The following is a 27,385-nucleotide window of genomic DNA, read 5'->3' as shown; positions in this document are numbered from 1 at the left end:
TTGGTGAATCCACCAAGTATTGAAAACGAATTTTTTAAGTGTCGTATGGGTGAATGGTTGAGTGTGTAATGTGGGTGTGATGTGATACTTAAAACAAATTATTTTCAGCCTTGTTTTAATTACCAAATCTATATTCTCACATAATCCTCGCCTCACTTAAACCTTCAAAACCATTGGAAACCTGAAACACACATTTTTCTTTAGCAACCTACACATGAACAATATCAAAGAAAAAGTCATCAAGCTCAACAAGCCTGGAGAATTGGGATATAAGAAAGACTGCTTAAATGTGGTGGGTAAGTTAATAAGTGACAAGGAGATAAATTTCAAAACATGTAAGAATGCTTTGCTGGGAATGTGGGGAAACCCTCAAGGAGTTGCAGTTATAGACATTGGATGGAAGAAGATGTTATTCAGCTTCAAAGACAGAAAGAAAGAGCTACAGATTATTCAGAATGGACCATGAAATGTCAAAGGAAATATGGTCAATCTCAGGTTATAGAGGGAGGGCGAATTAGTTTTTGAAGTTGACCATGACTTCATGAAATTTTGGATTCAAGTGCATGGCATTCCACATGACTTCATGGACAAAGAGACAGGTATTCTTATCAGCCAAATGTTAGGAGTCTTGGTCAAAGCTGAAGAACCAAAAGTAAATGGAGTCCTTAGGAGACCATATCTGAGAATCAGGGTGAGCATCAATATCATCAAGGCTCTACCTATAGTATTCTGGTTAGATAGAGAGAAGTTGCCACCATTGTGGGTCTTTTTCAAGTATGAGAGGCTGCCGAACAACTATTGTTTCAACTGTGGTATATTAGGGCATGAGAAGAAAACATGCAAGAATCCAACAGCCATGGCATGCTGGAATCCAACAAAAAAGAAATATTCACCAGGACTGGGAGTAAGCCAGGGACGACCAGGTCCAACCATGAGAGGAGGCACCTCAAAACAACAAGGATGGAGAGAGGAAGGGGAGGAGCAGGCACGTGAGCAACTGAACCCTGATAGAGAGAGTGGTGAAGAACAAAGCTCTGGGGAGAGTAGGATTAGGGCTGAGCGAGTGATGCAGCAGAAAATCCGGGAGGAAAGTGTCTGGGAAAACCAAATGAGGAGAAAAGAAGAGATGGCTGATGCAGAAGAGCAAGCAGAAGAAGTACCAAAAATCCCTAATTTTTAGGGAGAAAGGGATACGCAGCGTGACCTAGGAGCAGCCTATAAGCTCAGCAATCTCATTAAGGAGATAAGAGAGAGGAACAACGAATGGGCCAATATCAAAAAGGCCCAAAAGGAAGAAAGGAGGAATGAGGCTCAGAAATCAGGTGGAAACGGACAAACAAGGGATATTGGACCCAACACAGGGGCTTTACATCAGCGAGCATGGAATGTTGAAGGAAGTGGGCTGAATAATTATATAACTGAAGAGGAAGAAGTGAACAGCTATAAAATGGAAGATTGGAAGTTGGGCCTGGAAAAAAAAAAGAAAAAGAAATCATAGGCCAGGAATTGAAAAGAATCATGTTAGTAAGAAAGTGGGACAAACAAGCGTGTGAAGCCAGAACAGAGGGAAAGGAAAATTAAGAACTGCTGAGGGTGGAACGGAGGAGAATGCTTTAAGAAAACTATCCAAGGAAGCTCAGAATGGAGAACATGAATTTATGGGTCAGCATGTCAAGCCAGGGGAGAACGTCTACTATGTAGAGTTAGCAAGTGATGAAGATAAAGATAAAGGGACGGAAGCACAGACAGATTGGAAAACGCGACTAGCCAAGAAGTTGGAACTTGTTACGGCCCAGCCCAGCTGAGAATGGAAACCGACCCAGCCCGGAGACCTGCCGACCCGTTTGAGCGGGTCATCGCGCCCGCCTGACTGGCGACCCGACCACGTACCCCCCTTGCCAGCTGCACAATAGCTGGGAAGAAGGAAACTTCCTGGAAGGAGGCCTCTTCCTATAGGGCCCACTTTTCTGACATGGTATATAAGGGGAGGGACCTACCCCTCCCCAAGGTACGTCACACACATCATCTTATCCGCCTTTTCGCTTGCACACTTAACTGACTAGAGCGTCGGAGTGTCTTTGCAGGTGACACCCCCCTCTCCACACGAAGAATTCGGGACGTCGGCTACTCCTCCTCCAACCCAGCTACCCAGAATCAGGCGATACCCCATCTCACCGACTAAAGTATCACCACGACCCATCTGGTACACGAGCTACCAAACATTGGTGCCGTCTGTGGGGATGCCCGAATGGACGTTGTACTGGGTCCTGGAAAACCAGGCCGCGGGGCCGAGCACAGAGGGGAGGCCTCCGTGGCTTCCTCCCGGGAGCGCACGAGGTCCCCTCCACGACGAACAGAGCCATCTTCGCGATCTCAAGAAAGACGTCCCTTTGGGGGAACAGGCAGCAACAACGCCAGAATAATACAGGAACTGCGTCACAAGATGTAGAACCTAGAGCGCCAGCTGGCAGATCAGGAACATCGTCAACAAACTCCCGAATCGAGCTACTCCCGTTCTCCTCCGAGAAGTCACTCCCGGCGAATGCCTAGCCCACGATCGAAATTCGAGAGCGCCCGGGAGGAAGGACGCCCAAGAAGACGCCGCGACCCCATCATATACACCCGGCAGGAAGGGAGACGCGCCACCAGGCAAGACCGGGAAGACGGTCGACGGGAAGACGGCGAGGGAAGACCAAGGACAACGCGGCGACCCATGATAATGGGCGCAACCCCGTTTCATCGTTCCATCCTTGAGGTCCGGCTACCAGAGCACTTTGATAAGCCGACGGACATGAGGTACGACGGAACCCAAGACCCGCAGGAGCACCTTACGGCCTTCGAGGCCAGGATGAACCTGGAGGGAGTGGAAGACGAGGTAAGGTGCCGCGCTTTTCCGGTCACTCTAGCGGGACCTGCAATACGGTGGTTTAACAGCCTCCCGCAGGGCTCGGTGGCCAGGTTTTCGGACATTAGCCGCCCTTTCCTAGCCCAATTCCCTACCAGAATCGCAAAGACAAAGCACCCGATCAATTTGCTCGGGGTGACTCAGAGGTCCGGCGAGCCGACCAGAAAATATCTAGACCGGTTCAACGACGAATGCTTGGAGATCGACGGGCTAACTGATTCGGTAGCTATTCTGTGCTTGACGAATGGACTCCTGAACGAGGACTTCAGGAAGCATCTCACCACGAAGCCGGTGTGGACGATGCAGGAGATCCAGAGCGTAGCCAGGGAATATATCAACGATGAAGAAGTCAGTCAAGTCGTGGCTACCAACAAGCGGCAGCCCTCCTACAATCAACCTAGGCAGCACGGTGGCGGAGAGAGACAAAAGGAGCATGCCAGAGACGGCGGTCCAGGCAAGACGTCCAGGCCGTTTCCCCCAGTCGGGAAGTTCACCAATTATACCCCCCTCTCCGCTCCCATCATAGAAGTTTATCAGCAGATAGCCAAGAAGGGAATTTTGTCGAAGCCCCGACCTCTGAAGGACCGAACTGGAGGGAACAAGAGACTCTATTGTGATTATCATAAGGGCTATGGACATAAGACACAGGATTGTTTCGACCTCAAGGACGCGCTAGAACAAGCGATCTGGGACAAAAAACTGGCCGAATTCTCCCATTTCATCAGGGAGCCGAGAAGACGAGATTGCGACCGCGAGGAAGAGGATAAGACCCGCGCGGTGAAGCGACGTCATGAGTCAGACGACAACGAACACGGCCTTACCATAGTGAACGTGGTAACAGCAAGAGACGCACCCTCAAGGTCGAAGTCGGCACACAAAAAAGATGCCAAAGTCCTGGCGATTTCCTCATCTCCCGTGCGAAGCTCCAAGAGGTTTCCACCCATCTCGTTCGGTCCGGAAGACCAGTGGTTCGATGAGGTCGCGGAAATCCCTCCCATGGTCATCACGGCCAGAGTGGGAACTGGCCTCATCAAGTGGATCTTCGTAGACACCGGGGCTGACTCGAATATCATGTTCCGTAATGTGTTCGATGCCTTGGGTCTACGGGATGCCGACTTAAAGACCCACCAGCACGGTGTTGTAGGCTTAGACGACCACTTCATCAAGCCAGATGGGATAATCTGCCTGCCAATATCCGTAGGACTAGGACAGGGGCGAAGATCGATAATGGTTGAGTTCGTGGTTCTGCGAGACTCCACGGCCTACAACGTCATCCTAGGGAGAAAGACCATCAACGATCTTGGGGCAGTGATCAGTACAAAGATGTTGGTAATGAAGTTCATCGCTGATGACGGATCCGTGGGATCCATATAAGGGGACTTGGAAACGGCAGTAGCTTGCGATAATGCCAGTCTCTCATTAAGGAAGAAGTCCAAGGAAGCATCGGGAGTATTCCTTGCCGACCTAGACGCTAGAGTCGAAGACAAACCCAGACCCGAGCCGGAAGGAAACTTAGAGAAATTCAGAGTCGGCGACACAGAGGAGAAGTTCACCTTCGTGAACAGAAACCTCCCACACGACCTGAAGAAACCCCTAATGGAAATGATCAGGGCTAACGGCGACCTATTTTCTTGGACGCCAGCCGACATGCCGGGGATAGACCCCCAACTCATGTCACACCACTTGGCCGTCAAGGCGGAGGCCAAACCAGTGGCTCAGAGGAGAAGGAAGATGTCACAAGAAAGAGCAGAGGAGGTGGCCAGGCAGACGGCCATCCTCGAAGCGGGATTTATACGGGAGCTCGACTACTCGACCTGGCTGTCGAATGTAGTTCTAGTGAGAAAGCACAATAGAAAATGGAGGATGTGTGTGGATTACTCCAATCTCAACAAAGCATGCCCCAAGGACTGCTACCCCCTACCCAACATTGATGCGCTCGTCGATGCGGCGGCGGGATATCGGTATCTGAGCCTTATGGATGCTTATTCTGGGTACAATCAGATACCGATGCACCGGCCAGACGAGGAGAAGACAGCGTTCATAACGCCCGGGGGAACCTACTGCTACAGGGTAATGCTGTTCGGGCTGAAGAATGCGGGGGCCACCTACCAAAGGTTGATGAATAAGATATTCAGCGACCTCATAGGCAAAAGGGTGGAAGCATACATCGATGACATCTTAGTAAAAACCACCCGACCTGACGACCTTGTAGGAGATCTGGAAAACGTATTCGCCTCCCTCCGACAACACGGCATGAGGCTCAACCCACTTAAATGTGCCTTCGCCATGGAAGCAGGAAAGTTCTTGGGGTTCATGATAACCCAAAGGGGGGTAGAGGCCAATCCAGAAAAATGTGAAGCGATACTCCAGATGAAGAGCCCGGGATGCATTAAAGACGTCCAAAGGCTGACAGGGAGGCTCACCGCGCTATCACGGTTCCTAGGAGCGTCGGCTGCTAGAGCGCTACCATTTTTCAACCTTATGAAAAAGGGGATAGCGTTTGAATGGACCCCGGTGTGAGAAAGCATTCAAGCATTTTAAAGAGATCCTCGCAACACCACCGGTTCTCGGGAAGCCCAAGGTCGGAGAGCCGCTCTACCTGTATCTAGCCATAACGGATGAAGCGATGACAGCGGTGTTGGTGCGGGAGGAAGGGAAGGTTCAGCAACCAATCTACTTCGTGAGTAAAGCACTGCAAGGAGCAGAGTTGAGATACAGCAAATTAGAGAAGTTGGCACTTGCACTCCTAACCTCTTCCCGTAGATTACGACAGTACTTCCAAGGTCACCAGGTAGTCGTGAGAACAGATCAGGGAATCCGCCAGATACTCCAGAAACCCGACCTGGCGGGAAGAATGATGACTTGGGCCATCGAGTTGTCCCAATACGACTTGCAATATGAACCCAGGCACGCGATTAAGGCACAAGCCATGGCCGACTTCTTGGTAGAAGTAACATGGGGCTCAGCCGAGGCGACGAACATACGGTGGAGGCTCCAAGTAGACGGAGCCTCCAACCAGACGTTCGGAGGTGCCGGGATCATCTTGGAGAGCCCCGCTGGGGTCATATATAAACAATCGATCAAGTTTGAGTTCCTGGTATCAAATAATCAAGCAGAGTACGAGGCCCTTCTGGGCGGTTTAACCTTAGCACGGGAAGTTGGCGCCACTAGGCTAGAAGTATGCAGTGACTCGCAGGCCGTCACCTTTCAAGTTAACGGGACCTACCAAGACAAAGACTCCTTGTTACAGAAATATCTGGAGAAGGTTAAAGAGTTAAGCAAACAATTTGAGGATGTCACGATCCAACACATCCCGAGAGAAAGGAACACACGGGCGGACCTCCTGTCCAAACTAGCAAGCACTAAACCGGGGGCCGGCAACCGGTCTCTCATTCAGGGTTTGATAAAGGAACCAGTAGTCACCCTCCACTTGACAAAAGTAAATCCCTCCTGGATGGACCCGATCACTGACTTTTTGGAAAGCGGCAAGCTCCTCGACGACGAGAAGGCGGCCAAAGCATTGAGAAGGGAAGCGGCCAAATACTCGACCATACAAGGACAATTGTTTAAAAAGGGACTCAGTCAACCTTTGTTGAAGTGCTTACATCCTGACCAAACGGACTATGTGCTTAGAGAGGTCCATGAGGGGTGCTGTGGTCATCACATCGGGGGCAAAGCCCTAGCAAGAAAGCTCATCAGAGCTGGTTATTACTGGCCATCAATGATGAAGGATTCCAAAGAATTCGTAAGGAAATGCGTCAAGTACCAGGAGAACGCCAATTTCCATAAGGCGCCGGCTTCCGAGCTAAGCCTGTTGACATCCTCCCGACCTTTCTCACAATGGGGAGTCGACCTCTTGGGACCTTTCCCGGTTGGTCCGGGGCAAGTCAAGTATCTCATTGTTGCTATCGACTACTACACCAAGTGGATAAAGGCCAAGCCACTGGTCAGTATATCCTCATCCAATTGTTGAAAGTTTATGTGGAGACAGGTAATAACCCGATTCGGCATCCCAGAAGTCGTTATCTCCGATAACGGGATGCAGTTCACCAACAAGAAGTTCGTAGAGTTCCTCGCCAGTTTGGGTATAAAGTAAAAGTTCTCGTCTGTAGAGCATCCCCAGACGAACGGCCAAGTTGAGGCCGCAAACAAGGTCGTCTTGCTAGGCCTCAAGAAATGGCTTGATAATAAAAAAGGCGCATGGGCTAACGAACTTGCCTCAGTTATCTGGTCTTATTGAACGACCGAGCAATCGTTCACAGGAGAAACCCCTTTCTGCCTGACATACGGGGTGGATGCTATGATACCCATGAAGTTCGGCGAGCCGAGCCCACGGTTACTTCTGCAAAGAGTGGAGGAAGCCGTAGAAAAGGACCTAGTAGATGAGGCTAGGGAGATGGCCCATTTGTCAGAGGTAACACTAAAGCAAAGAATAGCCCTGCACTACAACGCCAAAGTACTCAGGAGAGAATTTGAACAAAACGATCTAGTCCTGCGGCGCAACGACATCGGACTGCCGACTCAAGGAGAAGGCAAGCTGGCGGCAAACTGGGAAGGCCCCTACAGGGTCAAAGAAATGATTAGCAAGGGCACCTATAAATTGGAGAGTCTCGATGGTAAGGAAGTCCCAAGAACCTGGAATGCGTGTAACTTAAGAAAAATTTATTCTTAGCTCAAACACGCCGAGCAGGCGATTTGACGAGGTCAGCAAGACCCGGTTTCCTCTTTACCATCAAACAATTTATTTTTGTTAAGTACTTATCATTGCAATAGACTTGTTCAACTGTCGATTAATGTTCACTTGTTAAATTCACTTTTCCCCTCTTATGCGTCCCGCTAGGGGTGTCCATGGATCGGATCGTATCCGCAGATCCGCGGTAAATATCCGCATCCGATCCACACCCTTTGCGGATCGGATCGCGGATATCTGCTCTACATTTGCGTATCCGATCCGCGGATCCGGAGATCCATATATATATATATATATATGTTTGGTATTATATTTACTTGTTTGTATGTTTTAGTTAGTAATTATTATTCATATATTGTATTATTTTATTTTTGTTATTTAGAGAGAGTTTGATTAAAAATATTTTAGGAATAAATAAGTTTAAAACTATGAAAGAAATATTTTTATCGAATTCTTTTACATAGAAATATGATTAAAAAGAGAAGGTTTAATTATGCGGATATATCCGATCCGATCCGCAAATGTACGGATTGGATCGGATCGGATCCGGCACTAAAGAGTGCGGATATCATATCCGATCCGATCCGATGGAAATTGTGCGGATCGGATCGAATTTTCGGCCATATCTGATCCGATCCGATCCGCGGACACCCCTACGTCCCGCGACAACGAAATTTTCATGATGACACAGTACCCCGGGACTGATCACCCCGAGAACCAACCAAACCAACACGATAACAAACAGCTATGGCAATAGTAAAGCCACGACTTGGCTTTGTCAAATTACCAACGCAACGGTAAACAAACGCAAGCGACAAGCCAGTGCCAACAAAACGGTAATAAAATAAAACGAGAATGCGCTGCCGAGTAAGCGGGAAAAAGACAGTAATTATAAGCCGACCAAGCGGCTGTCAAAGTAGTTTAAAAGACTACAAGTTTTACAAAGTTCATCAAACCACGCGGCGAGTTCTACAACAAAATTACAAACTCCATGCAAAGATACAAGAGATAATTTCTTCCGTATATCGACAATCTTGCCATCTTTGATTGTTTTAAAACCCCGATCGCCGAGGTGTCGAAGTTAGGAGCCGCGATCTTCACTTGAGCCTTAAGGGCCTCTTCAGTCATCAGGATCGCGCTCTTCCCCTACTTCACGGTCTCTTTGTGCTTCTTCTTAAACTCTTCAGCTTCGGCTTGAGCAGTCCTAGCCGAAGACGGCCACATCGCGTTCCTTCTCTAAAGCAACCACCCGGCCCTGCGCAGCATTGAGCTGGCTCTCCAAAGTCATCTCCCGCTCGGTTAGCCGGGAAACGGTGGCATCAGAAATCTTCAACTTTTCCTCAGCGGACGTGGCCTTCTCCTCGGCAGCCTTAAGCTTCTCCTTTGCTTTGGACAGCTGCTCCCGAAGCGTTTCAACTTGAGTCTTGAATTGATTGTTGGCCTTAACGGCAGATTCGAGCTTCCTATGCATCGACTGCATTTCCAACAGCTCAAACTTGGCCTTCCGAGCTATGGAGGCGCCGCGGAGGAGGGTACGGTACATCCACCTTGCCTGCCCCACAAGGTCGGTGCCATGGAAATGTTCCTCCGTGCCGGGAAGCAGCTGGGAGTCTATGAAGTTCCCGGCATCAAAGTTCCTCTCCATCACAGTAAGGGCTCCTTCAGGGCTGGAGGATGACCTCTGCCTCTTAGGGTTATGGATAACCTTCAAGTCATCCTCTTCGACTTGTGGATTGGAGGTCGAACCCCTAGTACTAACCACCTCCTCACGAATAGGAGAAACGCGCGCCCCTTCAGCATTGCGGTCCGACATCTTGGCATCATGGGGTGGAGACACCGCTTGGTTCTCTTTATTTTCAGGCGGGGCCTCTGGCTTCCCATCGACTGTCTCTTCATCGCTATCAGCCAGGAAAGTATTGTACAAATTCTCAAGACCTGTCATCTCGGTAGACATACCTACTACAAAATAGTAAAATGAGTTAGTCGTGAAATCGGCATAACAAATCAAAGCAACAATAACGCAAAGGATGCAAGTTAAAGCTACTCACAAATATAATTTCTAGCAACCTCCCGGTCACCCATAAGGAGGTGGGATTCACGTGGTTTTTCCCAAAAACGGCCAACAACACGTCGGCAATCTTTTTGTCCACAGCGGACATTCCCTTATAGGTCACCTTAATAAAGGTGTTGGACCCCACCCCGAAACTCCAAGATGTCGAGATGAGGCGTTGCCCTTCTAATGACAACCAGAAGGGGTGGCGACCTTTGACTGGGCGCACCTTAAAGTACTTGTCCTTGAACCCATGATAAGAGTCTTCGAACAAGCCAAAAATCCTCCGACCCTGGGCAGATCGGAAAGACATGAATCCTTTCCTTGCTTTTCCTTCTATGGAAGGATTCGTGAGGTTGAAGAGAAAAAGAAAAATGCCGACAGACACCGGCAGCTCTAAGTATTCATACACCATCTCGAAACAGCGGATGAAAGCCCAACTATTCGGATGCAACTGTGACGACGCCACGGAGATCCAGTTAAGGAGCACTATTTGAAAAGAACATAAAGGAATGCGAACCCCCAATTGGGTGAACATTGCCTTGTAGAACCAAATCCAGTCGGCAACTCGGGGGGAGTAGAGGTTGAGTTCGTATAACCGTTCGTTGGGGGTGGGAACGAAAATATCGTAGTTGGCCTCCTCGTCAGTCCCGCTGCACAAATACTCGGCTTGACGGAACTCGGTAAGTTCCTCCTTACCATCTGGTTTGGGGAGTCCTTCACGTCGGAGGTCACCCAAGCATACCGGTCGTAACCCGCGCTTGAGGAGGAAGCTCATGAGACGATACAAGGCATACCTACAGTGGGGGCACCACTCGGTTAGTCTACGAGGTCGGGAGCTCGAAAAAGGCCCAGAAACTACTTTTAGCCTATTCAACAACTGAAACCAAGCATGGCCGAAGCAAATCCTAAGTAAAGCTTAAAACTAATGTCCTGGAATGGTAACCCCCCTAACGCACCTACTTAACGCTAAGGTTATCCAGCATACAAACCAAATCAGGAGAGCAGCATGCATACAGAAGCATTGATAATGAAGATAAGATAAACACAGAACAAAGAACGAGGGGCGAGCGCTTACCAGGATAATTGCAGCGAGTCGAAGGGGAGCAAGAAGGAGCGAATGCACAGGGATGCAGAAATGCTGCTCTGGGAAACTCGAGAGGGAAGAAGATGGAGATGGAAAGAGCAAAGAAGTGAAATGAAAACAAAATGCAAAACTGAATAAAACTTGCACAAGCTCAAGAAGCTCGAAAGGCAAAGGGTAAAACAGTCTTTACGCACAGGGTTTCAAAACAACCCATTATGAGCATTAAATGCCTAGCACGAAGAACGAGGCGATGAACAGTTATCCCCAGCAACGAACGGACACGCGTGTAAGAGGCACGTTCTCTCCACGAGCGGCCGACCTGGCGACAACACACAAGAGAAAACATAACGCGCCACCAACGGCGCACACGACCATTGCTGGCGCGTGGGGGCACTGTTACGGCCCAGCCCAGCTGAGCATGGAAACTGACCCGGCCCGGAGACCTGCCGACCCGTTTGAGCGGGTCATCGTGCCCGCCTGACTGGCGACCCAACTACGTACCCCCCTAGCCAGCTGCACAATAGTTGGGAAGAAGGAAACTTCTTGGAAGGAGGCCTCTTCCTATGGGGCCCACTTTTCTGACATGGTATATAAGGGGAGGGACCTACCCCTCCCCAAGGTACGTCACACACATCATCTTATCCCCCTTTTTGCCTGCACACTTAACTGACTAGAGCGTCGGAGTGTCTTTGCAGGTGACACTCCCCTCTCCACACGAAGAACTCGGGACGTCGGCTACTCCTCCTCCAACCCAGCTACCCGGAATCAAGCGATACCCTATCTCACCGACCGAAGTATCACCCCGACCCGTCCGGTACACGAGCTACCGAACAGAACTAAAGCTGAACTTGAAAAGAAAACGAGAAAACAAACAAGTTCCATTGCTAACTTACAGGGAGTGAAAGGAGGAACAAGAGGACAGGAAACCTAAGAAAACAAAGAACAGGATCACCGCTCTGGGTACAAGGGAGTATCAGTTAGCTAAGCATGTCTCTGGTCAGATTAAAGGAATACAAATGGCTGAGGAGGCAGGACTTAACATGCCCCAACCTCAGCCATGAGTATCATTAGCTGGAATTGTCGGGGAATAGCGGCTGCCCCGACAATTTCTGAGTTGTATAATCTTTGTAAAAAAGTAAAGCCGCTTATAGTGTTTTTAATGGAAACCAGGGCCAGTCAAGGAAGAATGAATAGGATAAGAAGAAGGCTTAATTTTGACAAGTTATTTTGCGTAGAACCCCGGGGCTTGTCCGGTGGGCTATGTTTGATATGGAATTATAATACTAATATCGATGTTTACGAGTGGTGTGATAACTATATTAAAGCTAGTATTAACATTAATAATGTTCTGAAATTGCAGGGTGTTTTTGTGTATGGTAACCCAGTTTTCCAAAAGCGAAGGAAACTTTGGCAGGAGCTTACGGTAAGTAATAGGAGCAGGGAAGAACCTCAAGCTTATTTGGGGGACTTCAACGATATTCTAAGTCAAGATGAGAAGGTAGGCATTCATCAACAACCAAGAATTTATTTAGATACTTTTAGAAGGTTTATAGATGATAATGGTTTAATGGATATTGACCTTAAAGGTAGTAGGAGACTTATGTTAGCAAGAACGAGGGATAAACAAGTGTGTAAAGCTAGAACGGAGGGGAAGGAACATCAAGAACTGCTGAAGAGTGGAACGGAAGAAAATGAATTAAAGAAGCTATCCAAGAAAGCTCAGAATAGAGAACATGAATCTCTGGGTCAGCATGCTAAGCCGGGTGAGAACATCTACTATGTAGATTTAGCTAGTGATGAAGATGAAGATAAAGAAATAGAAGCAGAGGCAGATTGGAAAATGCGACTAGCTAAAAAGTTGGAATTGAATCTGAACTTGAAAAAGAAACGAGAAAACAAACAGGTTCCATTGCTAACATACAGGGAATGGAAGGAGGAGCAAGAGGATAGGGAACCCAAGAAATTAAAGAACAACATCATCGCTCTAGGCACAGGAGAGTATCAGTTAGCTATGCATGTCTCTGATCAGATTAAGGGAATACAAATGGCTGAGGAGGTGGGCCTTAACATGCCACAACATCAGCCATGAGTATCATTAGCTGGAATTGTCGGGGAATAGCAGCTGCCCCGACAATTTCTAAGTTGTATAATCTATATAAAAAAGTAAAGCCGCTTATAGTGTTTTTAATGGAAACTAAGGCCAGTCAAGAAAAAATGAATAGGATAAGAAGAAGGCTTAATTTTGACAAGTTATTTTGCGTAGAACCCCGGGGCTTGTCCGGTGGGCTATGTTTGATATGGAATTATAATACTAATATCGATGTTTACGAGTGGTGTGATAACTATATTAAAGCTAGTATTAACATTAATAATGTTCTGAAATTGCAGGGTGTTTTTGTGTATGGTAACCCAGTTTTCCAAAAGCGAAGGAAACTTTGGCAGGAGCTTACGGTAAGTAATAGGAGCAGGGAAGAACCTCAAGCTTATTTGGGGGACTTCAACGATATTTTAATTCAAGACGAAAAGGTAGGCATTCATCCACAACCACGAAATTATTTATATACTTTTAGAAGGTTTGTAGATAATAATGGTTTAATGGATGTTGACTTTAAAGGAAGTAAATATACATGGTTCAGTAATCCAAGAAACAACTTTATTACTAGGAAAATACTAGATAGGGTGTTTGTAAATTGGAAATGGCTGCATATACACCAGAATGTTATTCTAAAAGCTGCTCCGGCAATTAGTTCGGACCATTGTGCCTTAATTTTAGAAACCGAGAGATCGGATAAAAAAAGAATTCAGGTTTGAGGCCTTTTGGACAGAGCATGAGGAGTGCAAAGAGGTAATTAGGAGGAGTTGGCAGCAGGATGATGGAAACAGAAACTGTTGGAATCAATTTACTAGAAAGAGGAGCAGATGCAAAAGGGAGTTGACAGAGTGGAGCAGAAGAAAGTTTAAAAGAGCAGATAAAGAAATAGAAAAAAAAGGAAAATGAGCTACATCAAATACAAGAGGGCGATATGACGGATAGAGATCTAAAAAGAGAGAGAGAACTGAAGAACCAAATATTCGATCTATGGAAACAAGAAGAAAAATATTGGGGGTAGAGATCAAGTTTGAAATGGTTAAAATGGGGCGACAAAAACACAGTCTTCTTTCATGCAATAACCATACAGAAAAGAATGAGGAATAGAATTGACAAATTGAAAGATGAGGCAGGTCATTGGATACAAGGAGAAGTAGACATAATGAAGTTAGTAGAAACACATTTTACTAAGCTGTTTACTTCGAAAGGGGATAGGAACCTGGAATAGTGCATAAGAGATATACCAACGAGAGTCACTAGAGAGATGAATGATGAGCTAATGGCAAAGATCAAAGACGAGGAAATTAAGGACACAGTCTTTAGCATGGGAAGCTTAAAAGTCCCGGGGCCAGATGGTTTAAACGGACTTTTCTTCCAACAATATTGGGATATTATGAGTAAAGAAGTGTGTGGTGTGGCGAGACAGATTTTTGAAGACGGCAGCTTACCAGAGGACTTGGGAGAAACAACTGTTGTTTTGATTCCTAAAGTGAGTCAACCAAAAAGCCTGAATCACCTCAGACCCATCAGCTGCTGTAATTTTATATATAAGATTGTAACAAGGGTCTTGGTTGGAAGGTTAAGAAAAGTGCTAGATGTCATCATATCTCCGGTTCAGAGCGCTTTTATAAAAGAAAGACTCATACAGGATAATATAGTAGTAGTGCAGGAAGTGTTTCACAAATTAAATAGAAAAGAAAATCCTGGAAGCAATGACATAGCCATCAAATTGGACATGAATAAGGCATATGATAGGTTGGAATCGATTTTTTTGCAAAGGGTCATGGAAAAGTTCGGTTTTAGTAAATAATGGGTGAAGTTGATGATGAGCTGCGTGAAGAGTGCTACTTATAGATTTAAAATTAATGGAAAATTGTCAACCAAGATCTATCCTCAAAGAGGTCTCAGACAGGGAGATCCTCTATCGCCCTATCTCTTTATCTTGGCAGCGGAAAGTTTTACTGTTCTCATGAAAAGGGCGTTGAGGGAGAATCTTAGTTCAGGAATAAGGTTAGCTCCAACTGCACCAGTCATAACTCATCTATTATTCGCTGATAATTGTATCATTTTTGCAGGTGCGTAAGAAGAGGAGATTTATCAACTAATTCAGATCATAAACAAATATACGGAGGCATCAGGACAAAGAATTAATACTGAGAAATTCTAATTGATTTTTGGAAGTCAGGTTTCTATCCAGAGGAGGATAAACATTGAAGAGATCATCGGAATGGCATCGTGGGAAGAGCCTGAAAGATACCTAGGATTACCAGCGAGATGGAAAAGATCTAAGAACAAGGCGTTGGAGTGGATACAAGAAAAGATTCTAGACAAAATGCAAGGATGGAAAGAGAAACTATTAGATCAAGCTAGAAAGGAGGATTTGATAAAGGCTATTATACATGCGATCCCAGTCTATGCCATGGACGTCATCAAATTCCCTAAATCCTTTTGCAAGAAAATTGAAGCAGCAATTGCGAGATTTTGGTGGACTAACAATGGCAAGGAAAGAAGCATTCATTGGAAGAGCTGGACAAAAATGACCAAGAGTAAATTAAACGGCGGCTTGGGGTTTAAGGATCTAGAATGCCAAAACATAGCACACTTGGCTAAGTAAGCTTGGAGACTTCTAAAAGAGGAAGATGCAATATGGACTCGGATACTAAAGGCCATTTACTATCCTAATTGCAGCCTATGGGAAGCGGGAAGAGGAGGAAACGCATCATGGATATGGAGGAGTATGTTAGAGGGAAGAGATTTCCTCAGAAGGAAGGGAAGGTGGAGTGTAGGAAGTGGAGCAGCGATAGACATTTGGGAAGATAATTGGGTGGTAAGAATAGATAAGTTGGGAAGAGGCGGAGAAAATCGATATAGAAGAGTGAGCGAGCTGGTAAGAGAGGGCGAGGGCTGGGACTTAGACAAAATTCGTAATATTTTTCATGGTAATATGGCTGAGCTGATAACCAGAACGCCCATTAGTTTGATTAATAAAAAGGATCATTTTGTTTGGCCTATAGAAATGACAGACAGTACTCAGTCAGAACCGGATACCATGCTGCGAAGGAGGAGAAAGATACAAAGGAAGAGACAAAACTCGGCAAAGTATCGACAAGTCAGAATTTGAGGGAGGTATGGGAGACTATTTGGAGATTACCAGTGCCGGGAAAGTTTAGAATGTTTTTATGGAAATTAGTGCACGAAATTCTGCCAGTAAACACGAAATTATATCAGCGCAAAAGAGCTCTTACACCCACGTGCAGCATATGGCAGGAACAAGATGAGACAATAGAACACGTGTTACTCTTGTGCCCGTGGACTAGAGCGGTGTGGTTTGGATCTAGCCTTTAAATTGTGCCTACGGCTTATACTGTGGGATCTTTTATAAAATGGATGATGAACACAATTGACAAAATCAAGAGTGAGACAGGAAATGAACAGGACAAAATTTTGTGCAATTTGAAATGTGTTTGTTGGTGCATTTGAAAAGTGAGGAACCAGCACATATTCCAGCAAACAAAAATCAATCCACAAAAGGCAATAATCTATTCAGAACAGCTTGCAACAAAATACCATAATGCAACAAAGGACTTCATTAGAGATAACAAACCTATAGCAGGCAAGAATGGTGAGAGTAGGAGAATTACCTGGAGGCCTTCGCCGCACAACAGGGCGAAAGTGAACATAGACGCGCCATTTTACAAGGAAACAGGCATGGCAGCATCAGCAGCGGTGATCAGAGACTGGCAAGGAAAAATTATTACTGGGACAACATCAACATTCAGGACAACATCAGCTTTAGCAACAGAAGCTCAAGCATACAGAGAGGCTCTAATTCTCATTAAAAATCTACAGATAAGAAACTGTATAATTGAAACAAATTGCTTACCTCTGGTTCAAGCCATTAAGGCAAGAACGCCCTTAGCTGAAGCAGACGCAATCATCAGAGATATTCTGCAATTGTTGGAAGAGGCTCCGGATGTGGGAGCTACTTGGACTCCATGAGAAGGCAACAATTTAGCTCACCAACTGACAGCGATGGCAGCAGAAAATCAGCTACAGAGGCAGTGGACAATTATTCCGCCTGTACAGGTCAGGAATATAATCAGAACAGAAGCAGGATTCGCTAATCTTTAGCATAATCAACACAATCGAAATCAAGACAATCAGGTTTCAGTTTCAGAAGCTGAAGGGGAATAGCGGTTTCAACCCACGACTTTGCCATGGCCGATTAATGACACCAACAGCGACACGATCAACATAGGGAGAAGGGTCAGCGGAGGGGATGCCGCCGGACTAACTACTGGGCAGAAGGTTGCGCGGCAAAGGAGCAGCAGCGAACACATCAAGGCTGTGAGACCATCACCTTCAGGGCGAACCCAAGTGTACCACCAGGAGCTGGGAATTGGGGCTGGTGACATCGCTGAGGAGGACCCACTACGGCAGCAGCTCCATGCAGCAAGGCTCCGAGCTTCACACAGAGGTTCCAATGACAACGGCGGAGCGACGACACATTGGCTTCGAGGAAGAAGAGAAGATCTTCGAATAGGGTCGGGCATTGGGGGGTTGGATAGCTGGGCGAATTCGGGTTCTGGGTTTTAGGTCAGATCAGTTATCTGGCCCATGGCCAAGTCCAAAAAAAAAGGTTATCCAATCTATTTGACAAAAAAAAAAAGTAAAGATTGCTTTGTAGCTGAGGCCTAATTCAATTAGTAAAACTATATATTTGTTAAGACGCTGCATTCCGATTCAACCAACTATTAAATATAAATTTTATAGTGTTGTGTAGGTATGTTGTGGTATCTTTTGACCTAAAAAAAAAAGGGTGGGGTTGCTTTATCCCGTAATGTTCTTTTAGCTCAATTGGAGTATGCAAAATCATGCTTCATGCACCACGTTGGTTGTTAGGAAGAGTTGATTAGTACCCAAAAAAAAGGAGGATGGAGTAATGAGAATGAGAATGTATTTATTTAGATGAACTTTTGCAAATAGGTTTTCTTTTTAAGTAATTTATTTTTTAAAAAAATAAAATAAAAAGATAAAAATAATTTTATATTTATATATTTTATGTAAAAATATTTTTTATTTATAATACTAAAAATAATTTTTCAAATAAATTTTTTAAAGCCCTTCATTCACTCAACTAAAAATTTTCATAAATGATTAATAATATAAAAATATTAACGCACATCATACATGACACCTACTATATCTAATAGATGAATAATGGAAAAACTACCAAAAGTACCCATAAAGTTTACAAACGCTGACAAAAGTATCCATAAACTAACGAAATTAACGTTGTACCCATGAAAGATGGGTTTCGTACGGCAAAAGTATCCAAACCTTAATTTTTTGTTAATTTTTTAATAAAATTCTCAAATTACCCCACCCTAACTCTATTCTACCGTCACTCCCTCTCTTCTCTTCTTCCTCTCTCCTCACTTATCCCTCTCTCAAAAACCCTCATAGAGTCATAGAACTCTCGTCCTACCTTCTCATTGTCGTCCGCCACCCACCTACTCCATTACCGCCAATCTCTTCCCCTCTCACTGCTTCTCCCTCTCACTCTTAAGGTGACTACAACACCTTCATCGCACGCCTGTGACCCAACCTGAGAAGAATGTTGCCATGGCGCGCCTGTTGCAGCCGAGGAGAACGTCGTCGTGGCGTGCCTGACCCAGCCGAGGAGAACACCATCATCGCACGCCTGAGAAGAGAGAGGAGTCGCGGTGCTCTTGCATACAGAAAGCGAGTTTGGTAAAGAGAAATCAGAGAAGAAAAGGAGGCGACACTGTGGATGGAGGTTCTGCCATTGACGATGTTATAGTTGGCAAAGAAAAAGGTATTTTTTTTAAAACATTTTTTATTTTATTTTTCTTCTTTTCAGAAATTGATTTAGTTACTACTAAAATGATACTGTTCTAGTTTTTTTAAATCTGCTTCTATTTTTTATGAAGGCTGAGATTGATTTACAGAAGATCCAGTTGATGGCTACTTCTACTTCTGATTTTTGCCGAAATAAATTTTAAATTGGATGAATGAATTTATTGATTTTTTTTATGGTTGATGGCTATTTCTACTTCAAGTTTTGCTAAAGTGAATTGAAATTGGATGAATGAATTTGAAAATTTTTATGTTTTGAGTATTTTTTTTGTGTTTGATTGATTTAGTTTAGGTATGGATTGTAAACTTATGAGTAAATCGGTTGAGGTACGATCCTCTACCACCACTACCACTACCATTGATTTCGGTTTGGTTTGTTGTAGGAGTAGTTTTGGACTCCATGGCAAGAGTTGGTGCAAATTGGGTTATGGAAGGTTGAAAAAGTGAGTTGAGGTTGAGTGTAGGGTAATTTAAAAATTTTATTAAAAAAATCAGGATTTGGATACTTTTGTCATACGGAACCCATCTTTCATGGGTACAGTATTAATTTCTTTAGTTTATGGGTACTTTTATTATCAGCGTTCGTAAACTTCATGGATATTTTTGGTAGTTTTTCCATAAATAATTGAATATACATATTTTTATATACTTGAAAAAATAATTAAATTGATTGTTTTTTATAAATATGTCTGAGCGAATTTGAAAAATGACATATTAGGACTAATTTCACGGGAAAAAAAAAAAAACTTTTTCTAACATCATCCGCCAAACAAGTTGTAAACGCTTCTGAAGGAGACACAAAAGAAACAAAACCTTGGTTGGATTGATCGTCAATATCTGAGGCATTTCGGAGCGAGTGTGTCAAGGGAATTGGATGGGATTCTGTGTGGCAGGATCGTTGGATTCAAATGTTAATATTATGCTGAGACCTAGAGTGCGTAGCTCTTCTAATGAAGCAAGAATCAGGTCCCCTTCTTCATTCTGCATAGCACCGAATTTTGATAGCGTTAGTTTCAAGCACTCTCAAAAGCAAAATCATAAGGCCATTCAAACAAGACTTTTTCTGTGCAAGCAAGACTCAGTTGAGTTTGATGAGAGGAAGAGCCCAAATGAGGTACCTCACACCCATGCTTTACATTTACTATCTTCTTTCTTTTTTAGTGGGTTTTGTATGCTTAAAATTGGTATTGTGGAAAGTATTTCAACATTTTGATGGAATAATACCTTTGCCTTGAACCTTGAATTTATGGATATGGCAATAGAAACAGAAACACAGTTGTTTGACTTAATGGCTACATTATTAGATACGGTTCTCCACTATGAACAAGAAACTTTTCAGGAGGTAGTCGCAATCAGAGCTTTAAGTTATGAATGAATTAATGTATGATTTCCATATGCCGATTCTAGTTTCAATAGAGCAAGAAATAAGTGTGGTCTCCTAGTATTTTTGGTAGAACTTGCTAATTGCCTACATTAGGTTTAGCGTTCCTGGATTTGGTTGTCATTTCCAATTTTTTTTTTTTTTATGGTTTTTTATTCATTCTATATGGTAGTATCGGTGATGGTAAATACCACATTTGAGAATCAAGTATGAGCAATGTGAAGTGCCATTAATGGCAATGTGCATGGTTTTTTTTTCCCCCTCATATGTGTATATCTCAAGAAACATGTTCGGAATTTCTCCGTGGCCAGTAAACTGACTCCTTAATTTTGGCCCGGTTATATTACAGGTTAGAGAAGAGATCAAACGATGTTACGAACTCATAAACAGATTGGGTAGAGGAGTTGTGTATTTGGGATCTTCAAGGATGGGGCCTGGCCATTCCCATTATGTGCAAGCACAGGAGCTGTCTAAAGAGGCAAGTAAATTCATACTGTAACTTCCTGCCTGCTTCTTGCTTGCTTTCTGTGAATAATGTAAGTTGGCATTCCGAAAAACATCATTACTTTCTGTCATAGACAATTGTGAATATGTTATATTGGCAAAGGGTTTTAATGAGTGGAAAGGAGCCCTAGGGCTTTTAATGATTCCTTTCAAATATTGATTTTATTTGGGATAGGATTACCATTTTGGCTTCCCTATGACGAAAAGCTCCTGGCCTGCTTAAGGGTTTTTTGGTTTTTCCCTAACTTATGCAAAGGGATAATCTAGCATTGTTACATGGCTTATCACTCTAGGTGTTAATCATATCTTTTTGTTTTTATATGAGGATGTCTCATCCTCTTCTGTATCTCTTTCTGATAAAATCTTCTTTTTAAATTATTTACTATTTTATACATGTGCTGCACAGATAGCAAATCTTTTGGATTGCACTTCATGGTCAGGGGCTGGACCAGGGTTAATGGATGCAGTTACTCAAGGTGCTCTGCAAGCAGGAAAACCAGTTGGCGGATTCAAGATTGGAAAAGAAGCTGGGGAATGGACTGCATCCAACTACCATCCATACTTGCCATCAGAAAATTACCTCACTTGCAGGTAATCTGCCACCATTGCTTGATTTCTTATTCAATAGATTTGATTGCGAGTAGCTTCTTATATTGTTTTGACTTTTGAGTTCAGGTTTTTCTCTGCAAGGAAACATGGGCTGGTGGATGTTGTAGTAAGGAATAATTCACTCGATAAGACTGCTGTTGTTGCTCTTCCCGGTGGGATTGGTACTCTTGATGAGGTGTTTGAGATAATGGCGTTGATTCAGCTCGAACGGATTGGATCAGAGCTTCCTGTTCCGTTCATTTTGATGAATTATGATTCATTTTATTCGAAGCTGCTTGACTTTCTTGATGTTTGTGAGGATTGGGGTACGGTTTCTAAGGGAGAAGTTTCATCATTATGGAAGGTTTGTAACAGCAACTCTGAGGCTTTGGCTTACCTGGTGGATTTCTACGGCTTTTCTTCCAGCAACAAAAGTAATAATTTAACGAAATTGCATAGCACAGTTGAATCATCCTCCACATAGCACCTTTTTTCCCTCTTTTCTTCCTTTAAGTGATTCCTTCCTTCTTCTCAACATAGCTCGATCATCAAAACATTCTGGTAAGTTGTTGTAATATTACTTAGCCATACTATTGTTGTCACCCCAAGTTCTTACAAAATATCTTCACATTCATCTGTAGTGTAAAAGTTGTATTTGAATAAAGTGTCTATTGACTATGGTTTAGGTTTTCAAATTTAGGTATTGAAGACTCTATTTTCATCCACCCCCTTAAAAAAAGGGAGAGGCAAATCAGGTTAAAATGATCAAATTTCAAGATGAGTTTTAGAGAATCCCATTAACATGAGTTCAAGAAAGTAAAAGTTGTATTTGAATAAAGTGTCTATTGACTATGGTTTAGGTTTTCAAATTTAGGTATTGAAGACTCTATTTTCATCCACCCCCTTAAAAAAAGGGAGAGGCAAATCAGGTTAAAATGATCAAATTTCAAGATGAGTTTTAGAGAATCCCATTAACATGAGTTCAAGAAAATGAAAAATCACAAATAACTTGCCTGATAAAGCCAATTGAGGAACATGATTGTAGTTAGAACATAAACCTAGTGAGGTTTTGAGCCTAGAATGCGTGGTTTTGCTTGATTGATTCTTGATATCTGTTGTTCATTGTATGCATGTATTAAAGACGATTGAGGTCATTTTGTTTCATCCCACGTTAAATTTCTTGCCCCTTTGGTTTATATACTAATTGTTTTATTGTTACTTTTGCTTACAACCGTATATTAATATCATTCTTTGTCTTGAGACCATAATCCATACTTTGTGCAATGTTATAGACATTGTGTTTTACATGCTTGTTTCCATACTTGCTGATGTGTGATATGCATTATCATGCTGGAAAATTAGAATAGAAGAGGCGAATGCAGAGGCCTTCCATGTGCATGAGATACCTGAACGTGGAGAACAAGAGAAAGGTTCAGAGGAGAAGAATTTAGAGAAGATCTAAGATGGAAAGTAGGTAACACAATCTATCAGAAGGGAAGGAGCCAACACCACTCATTAGTTAATCTTTCAACCTTCTACCTTCTAGTCCACTCTCTCATGCTTCTCCTTGGCTTCTGAATTGATAGATTGGTTGCCACCTGTCCATTCCCACCAACTAACTCTTCCTCATTTGTTAGCAGCTCATTAATTTGAGAGTTAATTTCAGCATGATTCCCATTAACTTATTTGGTTCTATTTTTCTTCCTTACAGTTTGTTTTTGGACTCCAAATGTCCAAGCTGTTATTTTGGGAGAAATAGACATTTTTAGTTAGTCAACTTTAGGGTTTACATTTATAATTTAGGATTTAGAATTTAGAGTTTATAATTTAGAATACAGAATTTAAAATAAACAAAATAATTTTAAAAGAATTGACTGATGTTGGCTGAAAAAAGTTGGTTTCCTAACATTACTCTTTGAATTGCTATTTGGACCAGAGTAACAAAATGTTTACAAATTGTGGTTTTCGTTTTCTTTTTCCTTTTTTTATTGGAAGTAATTAAAGCAAAGGAAGAGAATTACTGCACCTTGTTAAAAAAATTACTGCACCTTGTTAAGGCTCTTGGAAAATCATTAACATGGTCAATGTGTGGCTTTCCTCCATGTGTCAGTGTCAATGTATGATACATGGGTCGTATGTAGCCAGCCTAGCTATCAAACACTAGGGGCATTATATATATACATATTATCAACCATAAACCACTAAAATAATAACTTTTTTTAAGTACCAAAAGTCAATCACTATTTGGTAAGGGTTAACGTTCTTTCGAACATATCTAAATTTTTTAAATAAAGAAAGGAAAAGAAGAAAGTAAACTGATAAAGTATGGAACGTGGAGGATATGGTCATATTTATATAATTCAGGTGGTGTGGCGATATACTGCAGATCATTAGGTCATTAGGAAAAAAAGAAATGGCAGAAATTGCAGTATCTTTTGTCCTTGATCAACTGTTTCCATTGCTGAGAGATAAAGCAAGAACTCTCCAAGGTGCCCACAAAGAGTTTGAAGACGTGAAAGATGAACTAGAGAGCATATGCGCCTTCCTCAAGGATGCAGACACAAGGGCTGCAAAAGACAACAATGCCCTTGACGACGATGGGATCAAATCATGGGTGAGGCAGTTAAGAGAAGCGGCTTTCCAGATAGAAGATCTAGTTGATGAGTATCTGATCTACCAACAGCAGTGGCCAAGTCATTCTGGCGTTGCAGCCTCTCTATGCAAGGCTGCTAGCTTGATCAAGAATCTGAAGCGTCGCCATCGACTAGCCTCCGATGCACAAGACATCAAATCACGTGTTCGCGGGATCAAGGAAAGAAGCGAAAGATATGGCTTCCATTGCAGCTCAAGAGAGAGCCATAGTGCGAAGTCCCATGACACTCGAATGGCCTCCCTTTTCATGGAGGAAGCTGAGGTTGTGGGAGTTGAAGCCACGAGAGATGAACTGGTTGGTTGGTTAGTTGAAGGGACAACAGACAGAACAGTTATTTCAGTTGTGGGAATGGGAGGGTTGGGAAAAACCACTCTCGCCAAGAAGGTTTATGACGACACTAATGTGACTGCGAATTTTGAATGTCGTGCTTGGATCACAGTGTCTCAGTCTTACACAATAGAAGGATTGTTGAGGAACATGCTAGACCAGTTTTACAAAGAAAGAAGAGAGGCTCCTGTTCCTGCTGCTGTAGATCTTTCGAGAATGGATCAAGAGTCGTTGATTGAAGAAGTGAGGAGTTACTTGCAACAAAAGAGGTATGTGGTGGTGTTTGATGATATATGGAATGTAAACTTTTGGGGTCAAATTGAGTTTGCTGTGTATGATAATAAGAAAGGAAGCAGGGTAATGATTACTACTAGGAGCATGAATGTTGCTGAGTTTTGTAGGAGATCTTCCTTTGTTAATATACACAACTTGCGACCTTTAAGTCAAGAAAAATCTTGGGAGCTATTCTGCAAGAAGGCATTTAGATTCGACTTGGATGGACGCTGTCCGGAGGAACTCGCAGATATCTCCTTCGAGATTGTTAAGAAATGCAAGGGATTACCGCTAGCGATCGTGGCAATCGGCGGTCTTTTATCTACAAAAGAAAAGAACGCAATTCAATGGAGAAAGTTGAGTGAAAATCTGAGCTTGGAGTTTGAGAAAAATCCCCATTTGAGTGGGATAACAAAGATTCTAGCTCTTAGTTATGATGATTTACCTTACAATTTGAAGGCATGCTTCTTGTACTTTGGATTATATCCTGAAGACTATTTAGTCAATTCAGAGAGACTCATTTGGCAGTGGATAGCAGAGGGATTTGTTAAACATCAGAAGGGAAAAACTCTGGAACAAGTTGCAGAACAATATTTAACAGAATTGATCCACAGAAGTTTGGTCCAAGCCTCAATTGAAGTTGATGGCAAAGTTGAAAGTTGTCAAGTTCATGATTTATTTCGTGACTTGATTGTGAGAAATATGGAGGATTTAAGTTTCGCTAGGTTTGTTACTAAAGAAGATCAATCACCCATTGTTGGCATAACTCGGCGCCTGGCGATAGCAAATAGTCCCGATGATTTCATCAGAAGTTTAAGTTCAAGTACCCGGTCGCTGCATGTTTTTAGAGTTGAAGAGTTGTCAGAAACCTTTGTGAAGAGCATTGTCAAAAAGTGCAGGCTGCTGAGAGTACTAAATTTCAGGGATGCTCCACTTGGTCAAGTTCCTGAAAATTTGGGAAAATTGCTCCACTTGAGGTATTTAAGCTTGCGCAACACAGACATAAGAACTCTTCCAAAATCCATTGGCAAGCTGCAGAACTTAGAGACCTTGGATCTAAGGCAAACACGCGTCCGAGAGATACCGAAAGAGATTAACAAGCTGAAAAAGCTTAGACATCTCATAGCATACCATCTAAACTTCAAAGTTGACTTTCGCATGTCGTGGGATTGGGAAAAGGGTGTTCAGATGAATGGTGCTGTTGGAAGCTTGACATCACTGCAAACACTATGTTTAGTGAAGGCAAATCATGGTGGAGTAGAGCTACTCTCCGAGCTAGGAAAGTTGAAGCATTTGAGATCATTGGCCTTGAGTCACATGAAGCGGGAATATGGAAGTGTGCTACATGTCTCGATACGTGAGATGCATCACTTGGAGACGCTAGAAATAACTGCTATAGACGAAAATGAAGTCATTGATTTTCCTCTTGTGTCATCTGTGCCTCAACTTCAGCATCTACGCCTAAGGGGGAAGTTAGAGAAGTTACCAGATGGTATTCAACAGCTTTGGTATCTGGTCAGGTTGTCCTTGTCATACTCCATGTTAGGTGATGATCCATTGAAGGCGCTTCAAGATATGCCAAATTTGATGCACCTCTTGATGTATGATGCTGCGTATGAGGGCAAAAGCTTGCACTTTCGAGAAAAAAGGTTTCTAAAGTTGAAGGAACTGACACTCAAAAACTTGTTTGGTTTGAATTCAATTCTTATTGATAAAGGATCCCTGCCTAATCTCAAAAGGGTCAATTTAGAAAATATCCCTCAAATGAAGAAGGTTCCTTTTGGTATTCGCCACCTAGTCAGTCTTGAAGATCTATATTTTGTTGACATGCAAAATGAGCTTGTTGAAAGCATTGATCCTATTGGAGGTCAACAGCACTGGATCATAGAGCATGTTCCCATAGTTTATGTCAGACACAAAGTTGGTCCAAAGTTCGCTGTATTTGACACTCGCGTTATTCGTCATTCAAGGCGCAGTTAAATCGTTAAACTTCCAACTCTGGAAATAGAAGGTGCAAGCGGCTTTCTTCCGAATAACTTGAAATTTTCTGTTACCACTGTTTATAATTTAGTATGCAAGCTTCATCTAACTCCTGGAATAGTTTTTCTCTCTTTTCGCATTTCAGTTTCTTTGGTTATATTATTTATTTTTTATGCTTCATGCTCCTTTTAATCATGACTTAGATAGCAGAAGGTTCTGAAGAGCTATTTATTTGTAATTTTTTCAATATAAACAATTGAACCTTATATACAGGCATACAGCTCTGTAATAATATTTTGTCTGAATTGTCCAGAAATTTCAGATTCTCCACGAGGCCCCTTCACAACAATGGCATTGCTGCTCTTCTTAAATGCTTTGGTGAGTGCGAATTAAGCATATTTTCTGAGTTTAGCTCTTTAACCAAGGCACATGAAATCTCAAAATGAATGTAATTGGCTGCAGATATTTTTAAGCTTTTTAAACTCTTGGCTTCAATTAGTTTGTGATTTTCGTACCCATGTATGGGAGTTTGTCTTTCAAGGATTGTGAGGCATCTTTTTCTGTTAAAAATTGAAACATTCTCTCTTTCATTTTCAGGTAGTTACTTTGCTTTATTTCATTTTGATATTTCTTTAGTTATATGTTGGAGGAAAAAATGATCAACACAATGCGTTGATGATATATTATCAAGTTAACAATGATGGTGAAAATTTTGACCTTAACTACTTTTAATTGTGTGTGCTCCTAATAGGTCAACCCAAGTGGTTATCTCATCTCAAATTGTGGATCATTAAGCTATTTTTTAGATTTCATATTTGATGAATATTTGAATGTCTGAGACTGAGTTTGTGAAGTAGTAGAAATTCATGCTTCGTCTGATGATCATACCAGCTTGACAAGATTTGCAGATTGAAAAGTGAGTTAATTAGTAGACTAATAATTCATGAGATTATCAGATTAAGTAAAACAAAAAGGAAG

General features: G+C 43.0%; 3 protein-coding genes and 1 long non-coding RNA gene across 7 annotated transcripts; 3 read left to right on the top strand and 1 right to left on the bottom strand.

Annotated features, from left to right (window-relative positions):
* Positions 5,532-6,878, top strand: LOC107646053. Its single transcript, XM_021107932.1, has one exon. It carries the CDS (start codon positions 5,532-5,534, stop codon positions 6,876-6,878), a length of 1,347 nt encoding a protein of 448 aa, XP_020963591.1.
* Positions 6,992-17,382, bottom strand: LOC110269400. The gene is made up of 3 exons (XR_002358299.1): positions 16,705-17,382; positions 15,424-16,558; positions 6,992-7,006 (listed from the first exon to the last, which is right to left on the bottom strand). It is a non-coding gene; the product is annotated as an uncharacterized LOC110269400 (long non-coding RNA).
* Positions 19,438-22,620, top strand: LOC107624422 (probable cytokinin riboside 5'-monophosphate phosphoribohydrolase LOGL5). Of its 4 annotated transcripts, none has more exons than XR_002358297.1 (5): positions 19,438-19,815; positions 20,432-20,560; positions 20,993-21,177; positions 21,262-21,735; positions 22,537-22,620. XR_002358297.1 is itself a non-coding variant. In XM_016326947.2 (4 exons), exons 1-4 carry the CDS (start codon positions 19,576-19,578, stop codon positions 21,656-21,658), a joined length of 951 nt encoding a protein of 316 aa, XP_016182433.1. In that variant the 5' UTR covers positions 19,438-19,575; the 3' UTR covers positions 21,659-21,852. The 4 variants fall into 4 exon arrangements, 1 of the variants encoding a protein (XP_016182433.1); XR_002358298.1 differs by lacking the exon at positions 22,537-22,620 and adding an exon at positions 21,875-21,904; XR_002358295.1 differs by having other exon boundaries at positions 19,439-19,815; positions 22,542-22,620.
* LOC107624322 (disease resistance protein RPM1) lies at positions 23,061-27,026 on the top strand. The gene is made up of 2 exons (XM_021117188.1): positions 23,061-26,438; positions 26,721-27,026. Exon 1 carries the CDS (start codon positions 23,588-23,590, stop codon positions 26,405-26,407), a length of 2,820 nt encoding a protein of 939 aa, XP_020972847.1. The 5' UTR covers positions 23,061-23,587; the 3' UTR covers positions 26,408-26,438; positions 26,721-27,026.

This window comes from Arachis ipaensis, chromosome B01 (assembly GCF_000816755.2).
Source record: "Arachis ipaensis cultivar K30076 chromosome B01, Araip1.1, whole genome shotgun sequence".
Classification (NCBI taxonomy): domain Eukaryota; kingdom Viridiplantae; phylum Streptophyta; class Magnoliopsida; order Fabales; family Fabaceae; genus Arachis; species Arachis ipaensis.
Note: the sequence above shows the minus strand (reverse complement) of the source record. Positions and strands in the feature narration are given on the sequence as shown.

Coding starts and splice junctions, on each gene's coding strand:
- LOC107646053 (XM_021107932.1), top strand. CDS start 5,532: ATGACAGCGGTGTTGGTGCGGGAGGAAGGGAAGGTTCAGCAACCAATC.
- LOC107624422 (XM_016326947.2), top strand. CDS start 19,576: ATGGGATTCTGTGTGGCAGGATCGTTGGATTCAAATGTTAATATTATG. Junction 19,816..20,431: donor AGAGGAAGAGCCCAAATGAG/GTACCTCACACC, acceptor GTTATATTACAG/GTTAGAGAAGAGATCAAACG. Junction 20,561..20,992: donor CACAGGAGCTGTCTAAAGAG/GCAAGTAAATTC, acceptor TGTGCTGCACAG/ATAGCAAATCTTTTGGATTG.
- LOC107624322 (XM_021117188.1), top strand. CDS start 23,588: ATGGCAGAAATTGCAGTATCTTTTGTCCTTGATCAACTGTTTCCATTG.